The sequence below is a fragment of the Glycine max genome, chromosome 3 (assembly GCF_000004515.6).
Source record: "Glycine max cultivar Williams 82 chromosome 3, Glycine_max_v4.0, whole genome shotgun sequence".
NCBI classification, from domain to species: Eukaryota; Viridiplantae; Streptophyta; class Magnoliopsida; order Fabales; family Fabaceae; genus Glycine; species Glycine max.
Genome location: NC_016090.4, coordinates 21,394,425 through 21,410,359, shown reverse-complemented (window position 1 = coordinate 21,410,359; position 15,935 = coordinate 21,394,425). Strand labels below are relative to the sequence as shown.

The window sequence follows — 15,935 nt, the reverse complement described above, 5'->3', positions numbered from 1 at the left end:
CCTCCTATTAGGTTTAAAACTATCAAGCTTCTCCCCATTCCACTTCAAAGTTAAAACTATTGAGGTATAGTTTATTACAAGGGAGATAATATGGGGAGGGAATCCAAAGTCAGTTTAGAGTAAGTCTCAAAAAATTCCAATCAACTCTATCATTAGCTTTCTCAAAATCAATTTTGAACATCACCTAACCCCTCTTCCCTTTCTTTTTATGTATATGATGAACCATTTCTTTTGAAATTAAAGCATTATTAGAGGTACCTTTCTTAGGAATGAATTTTTTTTGAAGGGGATCAATGAGCTTGCCCAAATGAGGGTGGATTCTATTCACCATGACCTTGGTAATGACTTTGAGAAGAACATTGCATAGGATGATAGGGCATAAATCCTTAAAAGACTTAGGAGCATCTATCTTGGGAATGGGTACAATGAGAGTCTCTACAAGGCCAGGATCAAAGGTCCCTATAGAAAATGCGTTAGAAACCATGGTCCACACATCAATAGCCACCACCTCCCAATAAGTTTCAAGGCAGATAAGCTGAAATCCATCAACTCTGGGAGCTTTGTAAGAACTCATGGAAAAAATGACATGTTTGACATCCTCCAAGGTACTAGTCCTCCTGAGGAATAAGGGGAAGCTGAAGACTCTTAGGGTGAGACTATTCATTGGATTGGAAAAGTTGTTTGAAGAAAATCAAGGCCTCTCTTTTTAGCATCTCTTCATCATTGCACCAAATGCCACCAATATCAAAAGCAAAAATTCTATTTCTTCTTCTTCTAATAACAGCTTGAGTATGGGAAAAATTTAGTATTCTTGTTATCAAATTTTATCCATTTCTCCCTTGACTTTTGATACCACAACATCTTCTCTTGATGAAGAACTTGATTATATTGAGCCTGCAACTGCCTTTCTAGAATGATAAGATTAGTCCAACTATTTGTGAACTCCTTTAATTCTTGCCTCAACTTGTCATTTTCTTCTAAAAATGTTGCCAAAGATCTTTTCATTGAACTCAATAGACTATTTTTTAATAGATCCAAGTTTTTTTTAACAATACCATCAATGGACCTCCATGTCTGTTGACCAGTAGGGCATAATCAGGATGAGTAATCCAAACTGCCTGAAAATGAAAGGATTTAATCCTCTTGCTTCTATCTCTTAAACAACTAAGAAGCAAGAGGGTTATGACCAGAATTATGCATGGGTAAAAGTTCAAGGAGTGCATGAGGGAACATAAGACACCAGTCTGAGTCCACCAAGCATTTGTCAAGCTTTTTCCTAATATGACCACCTGCCTGCATATTCTTCCTCCGAGTAAATCACCCTCCAAGAGCATCCATATCCATAACCCCACATACATTCATCATATCTAGCTACCAACTGACAAGCACAAGAGTATTTAAAAGAACCTCCTAACACCTCAGAAGGTAAAAGGATTTCATTAAAATCATCAAACAACAACCACAGGCCCATAATTTGATTTCTCATATTCACCAGGTGCTCCCACGAGTGAAGTGCAATACCACACAACATCTCTTTTCTTGACGGAGAAGGAAATAACTTAAGTCATAGTATGAATAAGAGAACAAGAAATGTCCAAGGAAGAAGATAAGACCCAGATACCTCAAGAATGACTAGTAGCTTCCTGAAGGAACATGAGTATAAAGCCAAGGCTATTCTAGAAAGTCTCAACTTTAGAAAACAAACCATGAGTTTTGAAAAACAAGAAACATAGAAGGATGATAATAGTTCACAATGTCAAATACATGGCACCTACAACTCTACCAAGGGCACCTATGATATTCATGCAATCATAGAAAAGTCTTTAAACACGTTCATTAATTTAAAGCATTCTGGAAAGCATGGTACCAAACTTGGTGGTTCTACGTTGCAGATTGGTCTCCCAAGAAGGTTTCTTGAACCATATCATCCTGGCCCACCAACTGAGAATCATCATCCTTTTTCGACATCTCCATAGGCTGACTTCGATCATCCTCCTCGTCAGTCAACATAACAAACCTAGTTGGTGAGACTGCTTGCATATGATTAGTTGACTTAGCACCACAGCCCTTCTTAGCCACGTGCTATGGAGGGTGGTCATTAATAGATGTAGCTTGTTTATTGGGCACTCCAATATTATCCTATGGTTCTTGGGTTTTTAAAGCAGAGACCGTATCACTTCGAGCACATTTATTTTTCTTTTTAGAATTTGGAATCCTATCTCTTGATGGTTGCGCCACATTCACTTGAGTCACATATTTAGGAAATTGAGGTAACTAAATAATAGGAATATCTTTCCTTTCGTTGTCATTAATTTGCCGCTAACTTTTAGGCCCCATATCTTCATTTCCCCAATCTTGTGTTTTTATTGGTTTTGTTGCGAGATTTACATTTAGCAACTAGCCAATCCCCATATAGCTGCTCTTGCTCCTGATTGGTTTTGTGCCCCTCATTCTCGCCCTCATTATTGGCTTTAATATTCCCATTATTAACATCAGTTGACATGGGCCCAACATTAACTGTCGTCAGATCCTCTACAGGTTATTTCTCCTTAATTCCCTTTTGTGCCACCATGAGTTTTCGCCGGAGTAGGATGATGGGTGTCTACATGTAATGAAGTAGGGCAGTTTCGAGCCAAATGACCATAACGACCACATGAGGCACAGCTGTGGTATAAACCTTCATATTCTACTCTATGCCAGTGACCCTTTAGCCAAATCTTCCCCACAACAGGTTTGTCCAAATCAATTTGCACACAAACTCTCGCAAACCTTCCATGTCTTATGTCTAGGGTATTTGAATTAACACTAATTGGATTGCCAATGGTCGTTGCCAGAGCCAAGAGAATGCTTTCATCATAGTAAAAGGTCAAGGCCAGGAAATCGAACCCACACTAGGGTTTCATCAATCTTTGTCGCCGTGGAGATAAAATCCTGGGACCAAGTATGAATTGTTAGGTAGTGATCAAAGATCATCTAGGGGCCTTCCTCCATTACCTTCGTCCTATCTGCTTCAATGTCGAACTTGACCATATAGAAATTGTTGCCAATATCCAACATGTCAAAGCTTGTCGTCAGTTTCCAATTCTTGTTTAGTCTATCCATCATCACGTGGTACCCAATGATTTTTCCTAGAAGCTTCACAACCAGCGCATCCTGCCATGGTGCACAGAACCCATCACAATAAAGATTTTCTACATCCACCATAGGATTCAAACGGTTGTTGTTCTAAAAGACTATCGTTGCTAACATCTGTTGAATCAAATCCTCTTTCTGTTGCAGAGTCGGGGCTGCCTTGTTGCCCATCTCCATGTCCTTGAAAATAATGTTGTTTACCTCCTCCTCTGCCTTATAGTGTCAGTATCTCCCATCCCAATTGCTGAGAACGTATTACCCTAAGTTGCACTCATCTCTCTATAATCCATATTGAGTATTATTTAACTTATTTAGTTTCTAATCCAACTTCTTTACTTGATAAAAAAAATCAGATTTTTTAAAATAAATAAATAGTACTAATCTATTAATTTTTTAAATTTGAAAAAAATCAGGGGAGCAAGGTCCCCTCTTCTTAACCTGGTCTGTCCCTATATATAATTGTTAGTATGAATTTTATGATAATAATTGTAAATGTCATCGCCCTAATGTATTCAATAACATGCAACAGCTGGTGGTAAAAAGGAAAAAGATTACAAGGGATTAATTATTGGCATTACTTTGGCAATTGGAGCATTAATCACAGCTGTCACTGCGTATCTTTTGTGGAGGAAGTTTACTCCTAAGCATACAGGTAAAGTTGCCTTATTTCCGTTTCTTAAGTAAATTCAAGAGCACTCACATAAAGTTGCATGTAAAAATCCAGTAGGGTACTCAAGAAAGAACACAAGATTAGGGAGGAAGGTATCATTAAAATTAACGAGGAACATTTTTTAAAGGACAAATCTTACTTTTAGTTGGTTTTGTTTTTGTTGTTAGGCTCTCATCAAATATGTTTGTGAACGTTTTCTTTAAATTCTAGAACTTGTTCTAAATAGAAAACATTTAATTAATGTAAGAAAAGATATCATGTCTGACCATTGTTTGCTACCACCGAAGGGGATTTGCAAGGCTGCATTTCTTTTTTTTCTTCATTCGCCTCGCCACCTCTCCTCCCTCAGTTCCAACGATCGCTCTGGGGCTGAAAACTCTATCAACGAGTTCAACTTCATGGATCAGTAAGCATCCTCTTCATCTTTATCGAGAGATTAATCAAAACATCGATCATAACAATCCCTCAAAGTAAAACCCTAGCATTGAAACACATACAAAGAATCACCTTTTTCCCATTCTCTCGCACCAATATACCTTTCAATGAGATCATAAAAAAAAAATCGACACCAAACTCAAGTCCTCGACTTTTCTAATTAACCTCACTTGCAAGAGCAACAAGGCCATGATTTTGTGGGACTATGAGATGTGGTTGAAGTTGAAACCCATATTTTGGTGAGCACCCCATTTGAAAATCTACCACAAAGATTGAACGTTTTCAATCATGATGCACTGGGACTGGAAAGCCTGTAAGATTTGCAACACATTTGAAGGTCCCAACTCCCAACACGGGAAACCTTTAACATTGCAGGTGGTTTTAAGGATTGCGCGCGCGAGAGAGAGAGACAACAACAAGTGGTGGGGTTTCAAGGAATTGCTAAGGTGGAGAAGGAAAAGGGTTGAGAGTGGTGACACTGATCATATGGTGGCAAAGTTTCAGAGAGGAGAAAGAAGGTGGTGGCATTATGATAGAGTGCTCAAAGCTACACTACCACTACTCCTAAGAAAATATTATAAAAGACTAGAGAAAACTATAAAGACACAAACAAGATAAAATTCTGATTTCATTCTATTAAAATTGCTACAAATTTCTAGAATATTCTTAAATATAATATGTATGAAATAGTAGAATATCCTAGAACTATAGTGTGTATGAATATGGTAGAACAATCTAGAACTATAATGTGTATGAATATGGTAGAACAATCTAGAACTATAAGTGTATGTATAAGATAGAAGAATCTAGAACTATCATGATACTAATCTATCATGAAAACTCTAGAAAAACCTAAAGTAATGTAGAAACATTCACCGCCATTGAGAGGTTGATGACTTGAGCCTATAAATAGAAAATTGGTATGTTGTAATTGATCATCCAAGAAATCAATGACATAGCGTTCTTTCTAAAACAATTATCTAAAACTATCAACTATCAACTATCTTCTAATCAACTCCCAATAGTGGTATCAGAGATACGTTCGGTCATACATTGGGCGTAGTTATATTACCTACCTACCATTCCAAAATCCTTCCAAGTACTTCAAAAATTTCCTTTGTACTATTAACCCACTCCAATAATATTTTTTTCTAAGCTATGGATAACACTACTCAATCGTCAACTATTTCTGTCCCTATCTTCAATGGTGAAAATTATGATTTTTGGCGTGTTAAAATGGAAACATATTTTTCATCTCAAGATTTATGGGACATAGTAGAAGAAGGCTTCACCGTTCCCGCGGATACTTCAGCTCTTAATGCATCTCAAGAAAAAGAGTTGAAGAAAAATAAACAGAAAAATTCAAAGGCGTTATTCACCTTGCAACAAGCAATGACTGATCCAATTTTCCTAAGAATTATGGGAGCTAAGACTGCCAAAGAAGTGTGGAACACATTGTAGGAGGAGTTTCAAGGAAGTGTTAAGGTACGTGCCGTTAAACTTCAATCTCTAAGAAGAGATTTTGAACTATCGAAGATGAAGGAGTCTGAGACAGTTAAAGATTACTATTTTAAAGTTAAAGAAATAGTTAATCAAATGAGAGCTTTTGGGGAAGATATTCTTGACAAGAAAATTGTTGAGAAATTTCTAATTACTATGCCCTAAAAGTTTGACCCAATCGTGACAATGATTGAGGAAACCAAAGATCTGTCCACTCTATCAGAGACAAAACTTGTGGGCTCTCTTGAAGCATATGAGCAAAGACTGTATAGGCATAAAGAAGATATGCTTGAAAATGCCTTCTAGTCAAAGTTTAAATTTCAGCCTCAAAACAAAGAAAATGGAGGAAAGAAAAATTATGGAGAAACTTCCAGAAGAAGAGAAGGTTCTAGGAATTTCCTTAAGAACAAAACAAATAAAAATCCTCCATGCAATATATGCAAAAGGCAAGGTCACGCAGAGAAAAATTGTTGGTTCTGTAATATGCCACAATGCAACCATTACAAGAAGTTTGGGCATATAGAGAAAAATTTTCGCAACAAAAATAGGCATCAAGCTAATATCACAGAGGAGCATGATCAAGAACAATGTATGTTCTATACCACTCAAGACTCAATAAAAGAAAAGGGAGGAAGCTGGTACTTGGATAGTGGATGTAGCAATCACATGGCCAAGGATGAGACTATTTTCAAAAGCATTGAAGAGTCTGTCAAAGTCAAAGTTCGACTGGGAAATGGAAGTGTGGTTGAATCAAAAGGCAAAGGCACTATCATGGTGGAGGCAGATAAAGGTACGCGACTCATCCATGATGTCTTACTAGTTCCCAGCCTAAAAGAAAATCTTCTAAGCATTGGCCAAATGATGGAGAGAGGCTACACACTTCACTTTGAAGGAGGTGTATGCAAAATCTTAGACAACAAAAATAAAAGGTTTGAGATAGCCCAAGTAAAGATGAATAAGAGCAATAGAAGCTTCCTTCTAAATTTAAAATATGCAACAAACATTGCCATGAAGGTACAAGTTGATGATTCATGGCTATGGCATCGAAGATTTGGCCACTTCAACACACATGCCTTCAAGTTGTTACATGAGAAAAACATGATGAGAGATCTTCCAAGCATAAAGGAGAACAATGAAGTGTGTGAAGGATGTCTCCTTGGTAAGCAACACCGATTTCCTTTCTCAACAAGCGGAGCATGGAGAGCGAAAGATTTATTGGAGCTGATACATATGAATGCCTGTGGACCAATGAGGATGCCATCACATGAGAACAACAAGTACTTCATACTCTTCATTGATGACTTCTGTGGAACAACATGGATATATTTTCTAAAAGAAAAATCAGAAGTCTTTGGAGTATTCAAAAAGTTCAAGGCCCTTGCTGAAAATCAAAGTGGAAAATGGATAAAAGTACTAAGGAGTGATTGTGGCAAAGAGTATACACCTCTCACGAGTTTGAAAGATTTTGTGACGATGAAGGCATTGAACGACAACTTACAGTCGCATATTCTCCTCAACAAAATGGAGTGTCCGAGAGAAAGAATCACACAGTTATGGAAATGGCTAGATCGATACTCAAGGAGAAGGGACTACCTAACATATTCTGGGCTGAAGCAGTCTACACTGCTATTTATATACTCAATAGATGTCCAACTAAGTCTGTAAAAGACAAGACTCCAATTGAAGCTTGGAACGGGAAGAAGCCATCAGCAACGCACCTAAGGGTCTTTGGATCTATATGCTACATTCATATTCCAGACGTGAAGAGGCACAAGCTTGAAGACAAGACTATACGAGGTATCTTCCTTGGGTATAGCAATATCTCTAAGGGCTACCGTGTCCACAACTTGCAAACTAAGAAACTCATCATCAGTCGAGATGTTGAAGTTGATGAGTACGCTTCTTGGAATTAGGATGAAGAAAAAGTGGAGAAGAACGTTCTTATACCCGCTCAACTACCTCAAGAAGAAGCTGAAGAAGAAGACCCAAGTGAACCACCTTCACCTCCACCACAACAACAAGATCAAGAACTATCATCACCAGAGTCTACTCCAAGACGAGTAAGATCTTTGGTGGACATATATGAAACCTGTAACTTGGCCATACTTGAACCTGAAAGCTTTGAAGAAGCATAAAAGCAGGAAGTATGGGTCAAGGCAATGGAAGAAGATATACAAATGATCGAGAAAAACAACACATGGGAGTTAGTAAATCCTCCCCATGGAAAAGATATCATTGGGGTTAAGTGGGTCTATAAGACAAAGCTCAACCCTGATGGCACCATACAAAAACACAAGGCGAGGCTAGTAGCTAAGGGTTACTCATAGCGACCGGGAATTAACTACAATGAGACATTTGCACCAGTAGCTCGTCTTGATACCATAAGAGCTCTAATAGCTCTTGCGTCACAAAAAGGATGGAGTATCCATAAACTAGATGTCAAATCCGCATTCCTTAACGGCGTACTTGAAGAAGAGATCTATGTGGAGCAGCCACAAGGATTCGTGTCTGAAGGCAAAGAAAGCAAAGTGTTAAGACTAAGAAAAGCACTCTACGGTTTGAAGCAAGCACCTTGAGCATGGTATAGCAGAATTGATCAGTATTTCATGGATCGAGGATTCAGGAGGAGCAAGAGTGAGCCTACACTATACATCAAGTCTCAAGCTACACGGCCTGACATAATCTATGCTACAAGTCTTCTATCAAGATTCATGCAAAGCCCAAGTCAAATACACTTTGGAGCAGGAAAAAGAATTTTGAGGTATCTACAAGGAACAAAAGAGTTCGGTATATGGTATACTACCGAAACCAACTCAGAATTACTTGGCTACACCGATAGTGATTGGACAGGTTCGACCGATGACATGAAGAGTACCTCTGGCTATGCTTTCTCATTATGATAGGGAATGTTCTCTTGGGCGTCAAAGAAGCAAGCTACAGTAGCACATTCAACAGTAGAAGCATAGTACGTGGCAGCTGTTGAAGCAACGAGTCAAGCTATATGGCTTCGTAGGATACTTGAAAACATGGGAGAAAAACAAGATGAGCCTACTAAAATCAACAACAACAACAAATCGGCAATTGTAATGGCGAAGAATCCAGTTCATCACAACAGAACAAAACACATAGCAATCAAGTATCACTTTATCAGAGAAGCTGAAGCAACTAAAGAGATCAAACTCGACTACTGCAGAACAGAAGATCAAATTACAGACATATTCACGAAGGCATTGTCGAGACCAAGATTTGAAGAATTACGAGCTATGCTCGGAGTTACAGAAATTTGCATCAAGGAGTAGTGTTGAAATTGCTACAAATTTGCAGAATATTCTTAAATATAATATGTATGAAAATAATATAATATCCTAGAATTATAGTGTGTATGAATATGGTAGAACAATCTAGAACTATAATGTGTTTGAATATGGTAGAACAATCTAGAACTATAAGTGTATGTATAAGATAGAAGAATCTAGAACTATCATGAAAACTCTAGAAAGACCTAAAGTAATGTAGAAACATTCATCACCATTGAGAGGTTGGTGACTTGAGCCTATAAATAAGCATTTGGTATGTTGTAATTAATCATCCAAGAAATCAATGACATAGCCTTCTTTCTAAAATAATTCTCTAAAACTATCAACTATCAACTATCATCTAATCAACTCCCAACACATTCATTGATACCTCAATAGAGTGCAAACATTATAATATATAATAACCCTAATGAATAACAATCATGCACTTGTCATCATTTAGTATTTTAGAAAATACAAAATTAAAGCTAATATTAAAAAGATAATATCAAACTTATCTAATGTTAAAAACTGGTGGAGGACAATGCGGTAACAATAGAAGGAGGGGAGAACATGGAAGGAGTGCAGACCACTGATGCGGAGATAGCACAATATGACCAGGAGGTGCAAGTGGAAAACCCGGCCCTATCCCAACCACAATTAATTCTGGAATTAATGTAGAATCATCCCAGGAGAAATTAGTTGGATATAATCAATATGGAAAGGATTTATTTGGCCCCTGGATGCTGGTAAAAATGGTTAACTGGAGTAAAAATCGTATGATTTTGGGTAAATCTAGAAATCATGAAGTTAATGTGGAAAAGATCATTGGCTCCAAAAATAATAGCGAATTTCATGGCTCTCATTATTCTGCTTTAAATGAGAATAATGAGGACTTTCAAGAGCCAAGAGGATATTTCAGTTACGGAGGAGCACTTGCATAATAGAGATGATCCAAAATTTATGGAAGTAAATGCTAAGGGACCCACAAAGAGGAATCTGCCAACCGCTCTAGTGCGAAAGCATCACGTGCAACACACAAAAGGTCGTGGTAAGAGAGCCATCTTTCAAAAGGTAACCATGTGCATGGAGTACGTAAAACAAACATGATGTCTTAGGGATAGGGGTGGAAATGATCCAAGCCAAGCCAAGCTTTACTAGGCTTCAGCTCGGCTTGAGTTGAATACGTAAGGCTTGAGCTTGGCTCATTACCTGTCATAAGCTTTTTTTTAAGGCTTGACTCGACTTACATAAAAGCCTGGCTTGGCCCACGAGCCTATTTAAAAGCTTGCTTAAAGATGTCTTTGATTAATTAATTATTTTAAAACCTATTGAAATATTAACTAAAAAGAGAAACTTATAAAATTTTGTATAAGTAATGTACAAATCCAAAAATAATTGATAAATAAAATCATATTGAATTTAAGTCGTTAAAGCACAAAGTATATCAAAAGAAAATAAAAAGAGCATAATATTAAAAAATATATGGATTAGAGATGGTTTACACTAATATAGCCAAACAAAAATTATTATTAGTTAAATTAACAATTTTTAATCCAATTTTTGAATATATAATTATATTAAATATTTTTTTAAAAAATATATCTACAATAATTTCATCTTAGTCTACTCAAGCCATATCTTATATACTATTGATCGAGGCCATACCCGAATCAAATAAACATTAAAAATGCAGTATCTAGGAAGTGATCCTAGGTCGTCTCCCAACGAGCAATGGTCAACCAAACGTTCATAACAAATAGTAATAAAACAGTAACGAATTGGGGGGGGGGGTTGTTTGTTTTTGTAAATTAAACAGCAAGTAAATTTGAATTAGAAAATAACAGAATTAAAACATGTTTCCCCTTGATTCACAAGCAAGTCTCTTATCCTAGGTTACGAGAATTTATCCTTAATCAGTTCAACCACTTAATCCAACCCTAAATTAAATTATTAAGCGAAAATTAACATAAGGCTGTCATTATGTGATTAAACAACACATACACCAATTAATCATGAACGAAACTGATTATTAAGCATGAATGTAAATTAAGCGCAAAGACAATTAATCAAACACTAAGCATGCATGGATTAATAGCAACAAATACAAAGTAATTGGTGAAGTGGAAAAATTGATCTGTATTCAATAGTAATAACAAAACATCAAAGAGAGTTGTGCTTGATCCTCAAGAGAAAACAATGTTGGAGACTTAGCCTTCCATTAATTAGTAGAAATGAAATTGTAGATTGAAGCCGAAACAAAATTGCAGAAAATGAATTTTATTCTACGTGAATAGTGTGCATGAACAGTAATAAAAACTGGAATTCTAAAATCCTAGAATTATTCTCCTCTCCGAAAAAAACTCCCTAAACTAAAACCTTGGTGTTGTTATATAGGTCCTCAACCCCCAAGCTCACAAATCTATTTTAAGTCCAAGCCTATAAACGAAATAAAATAAAATCTGGACAAGATAAGATAAGATTGAATGAAATAAAATCTAGATGGAATAAAATCTGGATAAAATAAAATCTAGATAGAATAAAATCTAGATAAGATAAGATTTGATAAAATAAAGTTATTATTATTATTATTATTATTGTTAGTCAAACAAGCCGGCTTGTCAAGCTTAACAAGCTTTTTTTATAGTTTGAGCTTGGCCTTTTTATCTAAAAAGACTTTTTAAAAAGCTTGAGTTTGGCCTTTATAGTAAACAAGCCGAGCCGAGCTGAGCCTTACATAGGCCGAGCCAAAGGCTCTCGACAAGAAGCTCGGCTCATTTCCACCCCTACTTAGGGAGTATGAAACCGAAAATTACTGCTAACAACATGGAGAAGGAAAAGATGATTGAAGAGGTCCAAAAGAGGGAGGAGGAACACAGTACTTAGAAAGCAAAGGAGGTAGATATATTCCATATGATACGAATCATGGACAAACATAATGGAGAGAAACTATGGTATGAGAAGATGGATAAAAGCTTTGTGGAGAAAACTAAAAGAGAACTCGGGAAGAATAAGAAGGCTAATGACACAAGAGGTCTTGTGGCAATAAATACACCAATTGATGAAATGGATTTATCTACATCTAAGGATGCTAAAGTTGAGGCAGTGAGCGATAGCTATATTGGGACTAACAAACAAACCATGTCTTAATGAATATTATCACATGGAATTGTAAGGGAACAAACTCTAAAGGATTTAGTTCTCTTATAAAGGACTTATCTAAAGAGTATGATTATGCTCTATTTTTCCTTTTGAAAATGCATGCAACTAGTGTGTAAGCTGACCAAATTTTTCCGCGAATGGATTTCGATGGCAAGTTCTTTGTAGATGCTCAAGGTCAATCAGGGGGGATTTGGTGTATGTGGAAAACAAATATGTGGCAGGTAGAAGTTCTTCAAAGTGGAGACCAATATGTGCACATGAGAGTGGCATGGAAGAGACGACATTACCATTGTCTATGGTAGCCCGTGAAATACAACAAATCACACTAAAAAATCATACTAAAAAGGGAGTTAAATAATATGTTAATTAAAATATCAAATATTTTTAAAATAGATATTATAATAAACAAGTTTATAAAATCTCAGTCTACTGATAAAAGGTGGACTGCCCTTCAATGAGATATAAAAAATTGTCTTTTAATAAAAATCTTGTGCACAGAGTGTGACACTAATGGACAATAAAAAAACTTTAATAAGTTAATGAAGATCATTAAAAATATTCCATTTTATACTATTTCACTCAACTTGAACTAGATTCAGTTCTCCTTTACCAATTAGTAAAGAATTTCATTAATTAACCTTGATTACAACAAGTATTTTTTCCTATCACTCTTGGCACAACCCTTAGCTAGACTTCCCCAAACAAACTTTTGTCTTTCACAAACAAAAGTTTGATATAGAATCAAGGATTCTTTATAACACTCAGAGACTGAATGTACAATAAGGATCTTATCTCTCACTAATACTTTGTATACTACAAAGGATAGACTCTTTTAAGCTCAATGTATTTTTCAACAAGTATTTTTCTTTTTTTTTCGTTTCTTGATTCATGACTCTTGACTAAGTGATTCTCGACTTGAGTCTTTGAAAAAAATTAAGAAATAGATAACAAAATGGTGATATTTAAAAGCATATTTAATCTAATTTTAAAAGGTATGTAAAGGAAAATATGAGGAAGGATGTTCATAATATAATAGGTTTAACTACAGTAAAAAAATATATAATAGTTTTACATTTTTTTCTAACTTGTTTTTCATTTATCTTAAAATAGTAAAATATTTTCCAAAACTACCCTCCATAAAATAAGATAATTTAATTATTTATTCTATTTAAATATTTTAGCACTTCATTGCTAGTTATCCTAGCTAGACGATCTTGAATTGGCCATTTAATTACTTGCCTTTTCTCAGATAATTCTGAAAACTAGTTAGCACTAATGTAAAATATACATACGTCATCCAATAGTATTTTTTTTTTATCAATTTAATTATTAGACTATGCAATAATTTTTCATAAATATTAAACTATGTCAAATTAAATCTGTGTTAAGTTAAAAATGGTATATTATAAAAAAATAAAATTAAAAGTTATTATCATATCAATTTTACTTATGTCAAAATATAGAAATTTCAAACGTAGATATGCAATGAATTGATTGGTACTTTTATAGATAACTCGGAAGGTGAGATATCAGTAAGAATTTTTCGTATTTTATTAAAAGTCAAAACTTCAGGCCTCTTTAGAATCATTGTTATGAAAAATAAAGTAGATTGGAGAGAAAATCACAGTTTTTTTTTTAAAAAAAAAGTTGTATATTCTGAATTTATTGGGCCAATGACAAATATATTCAGGAAATCAGCCTCAAAACTTGATTACTGGTGACCAAAAACAAATTAAACTGGAAGAGCTGCCTCTATTTGAATTTGAAATGCTAGCAACTGCTACAAATAACTTTCACTTGGCCAATATGCTTGGCAAGGGAGGTTTTGGTCCAGTATACAAGGTATCTTGTCTAAAATATGCTTGTCATTTTCACATTACATATATTGCATAAATAAGGATTGTATTTTTTTAAAACTTTTAGGGGCAATTGGATAACGGACAAGAAATTGCTGTAAAAAGACTTTCAAAAGCATCTGGACAAGGATTGGAAGAATTTATGAATGAAGTAGTAGTGATTTCTAAACTTCAACATCGCAATCTTGTAAGACTTCTTGGTTGTTGTATAGAACGAGACGAACAGATGTTGGTATATGAGTTTATGCCAAATAAAAGTTTGGATTCGTTTCTCTTTGGTTAGTTCTTTACTCTTTTTACATCAAAACTTATTGATACTTTTTACATGCATAGTTCATTTTAGAAAAAACTTATCTGTTGTTCTATAGGTATTTCGGTGTTATACTATAATGAAAACATGACATCTATAAATTACTTTACTTGTACTGTGATAAGAAAATATTCAAGTCATGTGCTTTCATATTGTATACCAAATGCATATAATTGATTAAAAAGTTCTTTTCAACTATTAATTAAGCTCTTGAAAATAAGAATGTTTTACTATTTAAGATTTGTATATATAATATTTAACTTTGCCGTAATTTTCATGCATTTTTTTATTGTTTTGTAGATCCACTCCAAAGGAAAATACTAGATTGGAAAAAACGCTTCAACATAATTGAAGGAATAGCTCGAGGAGTACTTTATCTTCATCGAGACTCAAGACTAAGGATTATACATAGAGATCTTAAAGCAAGCAACATCTTACTAGATGATGAGATGAATCCCAAAATATCAGACTTTGGTTTAGCTAGAATTGTTAGAGGCGGCGATGATGATGAAGCTAACACGAAAAGGGTTGTTGGAACTTAGTGAGTAATACTTTGTCATTGCACTCTTGGAATATTGAATATGATTTCATTATTACTCATAATGTATGCTTTATATGCAGTGGTTATATGCCGCCTGAGTATGCAATGGAGGGAATTTTCTCAGAAAAATCGGATGTTTATAGCTTTGGAGTGTTATTGCTAGAAATTGTAAGCGGACGAAGAAACACCAGCTTTTATAACAATGAGCAATCACTTAGCCTTGTTGGATATGTATGTCTCTGTGCCCTATATTCCCTCTTTATTACAAGAAAAGTTATTATTATTTTTATTAATATTTTTTTTTTGTTTTCTTAGGCATGGAAACTATGGAATGAAGACAACATTATGTCTATAATAGATCCTGAGATACATGATCCAATGTTCGAAAAGAGTATATTGAGGTGCATACATATAGGACTTCTATGTGTGCAAGAACTTACAAAAGAAAGACCCACAATATCCACTGTGGTTTTGATGCTCATAAGTGAGATTACACATCTTCCTCCTCCAAGACAAGTTGCATTTGTTCAGAAACAAAATTGTCAAAGTTCAGAGTCTTCTCAGAAAAGCCAATTTAACTCAAACAACGATGTAACTATAAGTGAAATTCAAGGTAGATAACAACATGAATCGACACTGCCATTGTTAACAATAACTTGTGCTTAATATATAATTATTAACCCCCTGGTACCATGCACTACATGAAGTAACCAATACAAACATCAAAGTATAGGACTCCCTTTGAACCCTCTTAAACCAGTTTGATGTGAGCACACTTAATAAGGTACTAACACATCTCTAAGGGTTAAGACCTATGATTAACACTTAGATGGAGACTTTAGGCTAGCTGGAGAACTTATTTGCTTTTCAATTGTTATGATTATTCCTTTTATGATTATTATTTTCTTTGAAAACCGCCTTGTATAATTCATCTAAAGACATGGATAATTCAAGATTACTTACTCTTGTTTTTTTTTTTAACAACACAAGATATATTTATATATAATAAAGAAGATAATTACACATTGATCTA

The 15,935-nt window shown here is 35.0% G+C and overlaps 1 protein-coding gene across 3 annotated transcripts in view; it reads left to right on the top strand.

Annotated features, from left to right (window-relative positions):
- The window catches only part of LOC100786846 (G-type lectin S-receptor-like serine/threonine-protein kinase At1g11330), a 28,069-nt gene extending 12,477 nt beyond the window's left edge, over positions 1-15,592 (top strand). The window contains exons 3-8 of one of the 3 annotated variants that reach the window (XM_006576499.4): positions 3,662-3,784; positions 13,886-14,037; positions 14,119-14,329; positions 14,662-14,902; positions 14,983-15,133; positions 15,218-15,592. In XM_006576499.4, the coding sequence (XP_006576562.1) occupies positions 3,662-3,784; positions 13,886-14,037; positions 14,119-14,329; positions 14,662-14,902; positions 14,983-15,133; positions 15,218-15,523 (1,184 nt within the window). In that variant the 3' untranslated portion in view covers positions 15,524-15,592. The remainder of the gene's footprint in view (positions 1-3,661; positions 3,785-13,885; positions 14,038-14,118; positions 14,330-14,661; positions 14,903-14,982; positions 15,134-15,217) is intronic. The other 2 variants (XM_014773628.3, XM_014773629.3) reach the window with 2 other exon arrangements.
- Positions 15,593-15,935: the final 343 nt, after the last annotated feature.